At 51.2% G+C, this 7,500-nt stretch overlaps 4 protein-coding genes across 9 annotated transcripts in view; 3 read left to right on the top strand and 1 right to left on the bottom strand.

Annotated features, from left to right (window-relative positions):
* The window catches only part of bend5 (BEN domain containing 5), a 308,697-nt gene that overhangs the window by 242,837 nt on the left and 58,360 nt on the right, over positions 1 to 7,500 (top strand). The window contains exon 7 of the mRNA XM_051933158.1: positions 7,091 to 7,176. Within this exon, the coding sequence (XP_051789118.1) occupies positions 7,091 to 7,176 (86 nt within the window). The remainder of the gene's footprint in view (positions 1 to 7,090; positions 7,177 to 7,500) is intronic.
* Positions 1 to 7,500, top strand: part of spata6 (spermatogenesis associated 6) — a 195,853-nt gene that overhangs the window by 93,705 nt on the left and 94,648 nt on the right. The gene's annotated exons all lie outside the window — the stretch shown is intronic.
* Positions 1 to 7,500, bottom strand: part of mrpl55 (mitochondrial ribosomal protein L55) — a 175,249-nt gene that overhangs the window by 29,874 nt on the left and 137,875 nt on the right. The window lies entirely within an intron of this gene.
* The window catches only part of stil (STIL centriolar assembly protein), a 194,437-nt gene that overhangs the window by 15,547 nt on the left and 171,390 nt on the right, over positions 1 to 7,500 (top strand). The gene's annotated exons all lie outside the window — the stretch shown is intronic.

Consider the following 7,500-nt stretch of genomic DNA (forward strand, 5'->3'; position numbering starts at 1 on the left):
GGTCCAAGTCTGTAGAGTCCTGGTGCCCCCTGTTTGTGAGACATGGACACCCTCCAGTGACCTGAGACGAGGACTGGACTCCTTCATGTGTGTCTCTTTGGAGGGTCCTTGGGGGCCGCTGGTGTGACTTTGTGCTGCTAACGGAGTCCCGAATGAGGCACATGACCTGCATGGTGAGAGAGCGTCACTACGGCCATGTGGTGTGATTACCCGAGGGTGACCCTCATTGTTGAGGACCCGAGTGGCTTTACCAGGTCAAAGGGATGCCCGTGTGACACCTGTCTGCGACAGATAGAGGGTGGGACTGGACCGTGTGTCCGCCCGGCTGGGCACCAACCAGGAGCCTGAAGTCTTTTTTTGTTATGTGGTGGGTGCGTACCCCCCAACTTGATCTGCTTCTTAGTGACAAATGTCAATGTGGTGTGAGTTCACTGCGGACAGAGTGACACTTAAAAGGTGAGGCCAAACGTCACTGGTGTCAGCGGTGGGATTACACTCTGAGTGTGTGAATTAACAATCTATTGGCATTGTGAGCTTTGGGTTGTAACGACAAACACTTTAGCACTGGTGTCAGCGGTGGGATTACAGTAAACCATCTCGCCATTCATTACCACTTGACGACTGTGACGACTGGGCACCCTCCCAATGAAGCCATCACATGGCAGACATTAAAGGCTTCACTCCTTCTGTCCAGCTCGTCCATTGTGTGCGGCACTTGGAGCTTCTCAGACAAACACACAGCCCACCATCCTCGTTGATGGGCCATGTGGTGACCTGTGCCACCCGTCTGGCCATCTCAACTCACTTCCTCCCACCCATGCACCCTCCCCATCCAGCACGTGTCACTTTCGTTGTCCCCCCAGCATGAGACGATGTATTGCAGCCACACAGACTCCTGCAGTTGGACTCTTCTGAGTGACCCGTGTGGCCGTACTCGTCCCCCTTGGTGTAGAAGAAACTGGGGGGCCTGAATGACGAAAGTCGCGGTCCACCTTCAGTTCTGTCCGCCTCCCGCCCGTCGCCTTTCCTGAATTTCCATATTTATTGGCTGTGATGGCGATGTAGCGTCCTTTCAGGCCGTTCTGCTTGAGGTGGCATCGCTGCTCTTTCTTTCATCGTCCCTGGACGCCACATTTGTGTGGTTTGCCTGATTTGGTGCCTTGAGAAGATTTAGCGTTGCGTAACAGACGGCAGCCAAAGAATTCTGGATTCTAAATATAGGAGCGAATGACAGGTAAACGTTTCGGGTCATTCATTGTCAGGCTGGTAATTAAAAAGTAAATGGCCCCTCACGTCACGTACACGCACACTTGACAAAGTGAAAGGCGGCAGGGCGGCGTCAGCAGACTTTCACAAACTCCAGAGATGCAAGACGCTGTTGGTGTGCAGCCAGGTGTGCCCTGGGCGCTTCAGCACGAGAGAAATAGCAAGAAAGATCCCCAGGGTCTCTGCTGGGAGAGGAGAGATGGGGGCACAGCAGGGGCCCTCCCTGGATGGGGTGCCAGCTTAGAGCCCACAGCCGGTCCAAGTCACAACTGATCTGAACTGCGGGGTCGGGCGGCAGCTCTAAGCACTGTGCCACAAGCCCACTGCAACCCCAGTTATGGATAACACAGGCTGGCTGTGGGGGAGACTGGGCAAAAGAAAAGAGTGCCAGTTGAATTAGTGGTGATTGGCAGAGTCAGGCAGCAGTTCTAACCACTGTGCCACCTAACAAATTCCAGCTCTGCTTTCAAGCTCTTGAGTTGGACCCACATTGGATGGCGTAAGAGTCTGGGCAAACAAATGAAATGTGGTCATTGGAGGAGTTGGGCAGCAGCTCTACCCTCTGTGCCACCCTGATGCCCAGGCCCCAATAACAGATCACTCAATAGTTGCTGCTTCACAAGGTAATATAGAAGGGACACCGGGCAATAGAAGTTCAAGCCCAGTCTGAGAACTGAACGGTTGGCCCTGGAGGACTCCCAACAGCTGTGCCACCCACAATGCCCAACAAGTTCTAAATATTAGAGAGTGCAATGGTGCCAAACCTCATGTACAAAGGAAAACTGGGCCCAAAGAAAAAGGGCAAACTAGCTGAAGTGAAGTCATGAGAGGTGCAGGCAGCAAACTCTAACCACTGCGCCACCATGCCACCCCACAAGTCTCCATCACAGATGACCCAGTCGCACGGCTCTTGAACTGGACAGATGTGGGGTGGACTCCAGAGAAGGACCCTCCTTTAATCAAGGATTGCTTGCCCTCCCTGTGCCCCTGCCACCCCTCCACATTTCTGTCCCAGCATTCAAATACCCTGCTGGGCTGGTGACCAAACTCTCAATCAGCCCACTGGGGGTGAATGTGCCAGGGAAGGTGCCTACTTTGTTATTGCCAAATAGCGGGAAGTTGTTGGATTTGTGCCATTTTTACTGAACTGCTGGCCGCACCACCGGAGAGGAGGGAAGCTTGGAGTGAAAGGGAATTGCTGCCTGGCAGGGATGCCAGTCCATATCATGGCATGGCCAAAAAACGAAACTGAGTTCATCTGTTTACTCCATGTGAGGGGCTGAATACTCTGAGTGGCATCACGTGAAGGGCACAAACCAGTCCTGGGTGGGGCGCCCACTCCATACATCCTGGACAGGGCACCCTGACACACATGGGCATGGGGAGAATGTGCCAACACGTGGTCTCTGGAGCTGTGAGGCATCTGAAGTACCTGCTGTGCCATCGGGCTGCTCTGTGAGTGGACCCTGTGATGGACAGATACCCAGTCTGGGGGGGTGCTGTTAGTGCCCCCCGGCCCTGACCTGGTTAAGCGGGTTTGAGAATCTTAGTGTGTTACAGTACCAAGTCACCAGTGCGGGACGGGCTCAGGATGTGGCAAGCACTAAAAGTGCCCTCACAAACATTCACAAAAGGTGAAGCCCCCGGTGCCCACACTCCGCCCGCTTGTCCCTTAAAGCCCCGCGTGTTTCTGTCAGCTCCGTTTATGTGTCCCAACAACCTGAAGTGTGAAGTCGCCTTGCAAGGACAGCACGGTGTCTGGTGACAACGTCAATGTGTCCACCGCGCTGAGCTCTTCAATGGGACTCAGGGTCACACAGCAGGGGGGAACCTCCGACTTACCAGCCACCACTTGATCTGATTTTGACGTCTCTTAAAGCTGTCGCCATGCGACGAGTTCGTTAAAAACAACCAAACTGTCAGCGGAAACCAACGGGAGGACAATCAGAAGTGAAATAAAATGACAAAAGTCCAGGAAGATGGCGGGGGAGTTGGGGGGCAGGCTGACGGACCCTACGTTGGTGAAGACCTGCCCAGCCTGTGTCCGAGTGCGCATTACACGCAGGTTTGTGTTTTTAAAAATCAATAATTATAGAAACGGGGATGGGACACAAGTGGGACACAAGCGTCACCCTGCTGATGTCACCCTGCTGATGACACCCTGCCTGCTCCTCCTGTGCTCTGTTTTTGATACGCCGAATGCCCACCATGTTTAAGACACTGGTGTGTGTGTGTGTGTGTGTGTGTGAACGTCTCTAACTGTCTTTGTACAACTGCAGTGCCACACTTACGGGTGCCCTTCGCTGCCCCACTTGTCTACTGTGACACCCTGACAATGTCAGCTGACTAGCAAACAGTAAAAAGCAGCCAGAAAACGGGCCGGTCAAAATGGGGTCATTAAGGTGGGAGGCCTGCAAATGCATGAAGCGGGGAGGGGGGGGGGGTCACCATAAACACAGAGCAGAAAGGCGCTATATAATTCACAGAGCGAGAGGGAGGGAGTGACATGAAAGGTGGTACATAACAGGGAGGCGGGGGCAGAATGTGTGGCAGATCCCCACCAGCTGCTCTAACTGTCATCACCGGTGTCATTTTCCTGTACCTGGCATGGCTCAGAGGTCTTGATATAAAATGACCAACAAATCTGTAAATTTCCTTCTTTTTATTTGTGCCCTAAAGAGGTTGCCCAGGCCAGGATGCCAGGTGTATGCACAGCCCCCAGTGCCAATGGGTGTGCCCAGGTGAGTTGTTCCCTGGAGATGCCAGATGAATGTGATTTACTTGCTGTGCTGTTAACTAAGCACTTCAACATCCCCACTCATACCCCCCCCCCCCCATAATGCCATGACAATGCCACCTCTGCATGACCCGTGACACTGCAATGGCGTCATCAGACTGCAGTCAATTAGATTTCATTGCCCTTGCAGTCCCCTGCCAGAGGTGATGAGGTCAGATGTGCCAGGACTATCTGCTTTGTGCCTTAGCTGGTGTGCCCAGTGGTACCCATAGATGTGGTGCCCTTTTCTTTGCCAGTCCCCCCTGTATTTCTAAGACTAGGGTGAGTGGTTTTGAGTGGGTGTGGCCTTTGGACTTCTGGGCGGGGCATATTTGAAGCCATTGGCAGGGCTTTGAGGTGCCTGCCAGTCTCAGTGCCAAGTGCCCCCCCCGTTTGCCTCTTGGGGGACTGGAGTGACCCACAGTCTTTCAGAGTTGGTTATTTGCACCAGGGGCAGGCCAGTGTGCTCCTTCAGCCCTCCCAATCAGAGTTCTCCTTTCCCAGAGTGTTCTTTTTGATTGGCCACGCTGCATATGACTGACATTTGAGTAAAGCAATCCAGAGAGCACTTGGATGGGTTGGCAGTGGCTGTGCTGCCCATATAGCGCCACGCACAGTCTGTCACAAAACACTCGTATGACAATCCACAGTGTGACTGATGTGTCACTAAGTGATGCCGCCCCCTAGAGGATGGGAGGTGCCTGGCGCCCGTTTAATTCTTCTTTTTTTGCACAGCTGCTTCGTTGTGCTAATTTTAATGAGAACCTTTCAGTGTTCCAGCTAAACATTTTAGAGCGCGGGCTGCTTGGGTTGGGCGCTTTAGTCGGGTATTATACCTTATAATTATAATTAATGAGATAAGCACTCGGCGCACGAAGCAATGCGATAGCACAAAGGAGAAAGAAAAAGAAAAAAAAAATAAAGTGCCCCCCCCGTATGCCATATCTCCAAAGCTGCCGCCCAACACTCCACTCGCTTTCATCGTGCTGATGGAGGCGGGCGACTCCTCGTTATACTGTGAGCAGGGCAGGCTGGTCAACGGTGACACCCACTGGCCACTGGGCGCAAGTGCACTGCAGGCTGAGGCCAGCCAGGGAACCTCAGAATGCGGGCAGAGGTGCCAGGGCACGGCTGTGCCACCTTCACCAGTCCACTCCTCTCTTTAATATGCCATTGTTCACTTTGAGGTCCTGAGTTGCTCAGAGACGTCCCACTTAAAGCACCAGACCCCCAGCTGCCCACCATTTCAATACTCCTGTCTGTGTGGGGCGACTGCAGTCTGCACTGATACAGAAAACGAGAACAGTGGAGAGGGAATGAGGGAGACAATGGTGAGGAAGAGGAGGAGTAAAGGGAGAGCAAAGAGAGGGGATGCAGTGAGAGAAGGACCGTTAAAAGATGGAGACGTAAGGGGAAGGAGCAAAGGGAGAACCAAGAGAGCAGAGAAAACGAGAAAAGGAATGAGTGGGGATGAGTAAAGGAAGAGTGGAGAGAAAGAAGAACATGAAAGAACATTGAAATTTAAGCAAAAGATAAAAGGAGGGGAAAGGTGAGGAGTAAACGAAAGAGGGAATCAAAGGAAGGGAGAAGACATTAAACATGAAGAAAGGATTGAGTGGGGATGAGTAAAGGGAGAATCAGGAAAGCAGGAAGTGACAGAAGGAACATTAAGAGGGGAGGAGTAAAGGAAGAGTACAGGGAAGGGAGAAGATGTGGGGAAATGTAAAAAGAAGTGAGTAGGGATGAGTAAAGGGAGAGGGAAAAGGCAGGAGAAAGTGAGAAGACATTGAAAAGTGAAAAAAAATAAACGAGGAGTACAAAAGAGGAAGAGAAAAAGGGAAAAATGAAGAAGAGAAAGCAGAGCCAGAGAAGGAAAAGAAAAGGAGAACCGAGACAGAGAAGAGTCGGGGGTGGTGCAGAAAGTAGAGAAGGGGAATTGGAGGACGAATTGTGGCCCACCGTCCCGTGAACGTCCCCTGTGACCACGAGGCTCCAGCGGGCCGCCTTCTCCTGGCCAGTGAATTCAAGGAGACCATCTGAGGGGCCAGCGCGGCTTTTATGAAATGGCGGTGATAGGAAATCTCCATCCACCAAGACTCGGCGTGCTGACTGTGCGTTCACCGCGTCGAGGGCAGAATTGGCAAATAGGGGGTTACAGATGGGGGTCATCCTTTATTCGTCTGACTCCGAAAACAAACACAGCAAGGTAATGAGAGGCAAAGTCTCCGCCGTCCTTAAACTATTACTCTCGCTCTGCAGGGGCAGAAAAAATCAAAATGCTTTATTTTTATAGCTGTGAGCGGCGCTAAAAAAAAAAACAAAAAACGGCATTACGGGCAGAAAATGAAAAAAAACGCGGCTTGCAATTAGCATTTTCTGTGCTCAGCACAATAGCAGAATGCGATCAATAAGATATTAGACTTGTGTACATAGCAATGAACCGCACAGGCCTCCGAGTCTCTCAGTACAGCGAGGGAGGAGGAGGAGGAGGAGGAGGAACATGAAATATTATTAACCTTACAGCCGGGGATGTCCTGTCCTCGGGGAGCGCCGGCAACGCGGGCGGGATCGTTAAATACGTCTGTCTGTCTGTCTGTCTGTCTCTCATATAGTGCCTTTCACATCTATCTGTCTGTCTCTCAGTGTCACTTCAGCATGTGCTGTAGCTCAGCCTTGTTGTTTCAGCCCCTCCAGCAGGGGACCCCCACAGGCTGTAAGACGGGTGTCTCTGTTTGTGTGTCCAGTGAGGCCAGCGCTCTCCCCCAGGGTGGCCCTTCTGTTCTCTTCATTAGTGTGCTGTTGATGTGGCACTGCAGGTGGCGCTAGACATCAGGTGGGGTGGGCTGAAGTTTGAGGGCCAAGAAACAATGTGAACAAGTCTGCCATGTTCGAGTCTGTGCTCAGAGCTGCTTAGTGCAGGACAAACTTTCAAAAAGAGGCAATCACGTCAGGTCAGCGGGCCGTTCAGTACTCTGAGAGGTGACATGCAGCCTGGAATTGTCAAAGGCTCATCCACTTTCATTTGCATTTTTGTTATTTTGCAGGAAGCCTCACTGCTGACACTGAAAAGAAGTTGGTCTTCCTCACGGCACGTGTACATCCTGGGGAATCTCCTGCATCCTTTGTGTGCCAAGGTGAGGGCGGCCATCGTGAGCTGACAGACTGTGATGGACTTACAGGGGACGACATGTGATGTGTGACGCCTGAAGCAGCAGCCATAATGCCAGTATTGTGAAACCCAATAAGAATAAGAATAAGAATAATAATAAGAATAATAATAATACAAGTTCAGTATCTTGCACTTATAACACTTTACTCAATGTTTTGATGTACTAAAGTATCTGTCTGTTATATAGTGCCTTTCACTCTATCTATCTATCTATCTATCTATCTATCTAATGATCATTAATTGATTAAATAATAATTATATATGGTATTATTACATCTAATTATTATTA

Source organism: Erpetoichthys calabaricus, chromosome 10 (assembly GCF_900747795.2).
Source record: "Erpetoichthys calabaricus chromosome 10, fErpCal1.3, whole genome shotgun sequence".
NCBI lineage: Eukaryota > Metazoa > Chordata > Cladistia > Polypteriformes > Polypteridae > Erpetoichthys > Erpetoichthys calabaricus.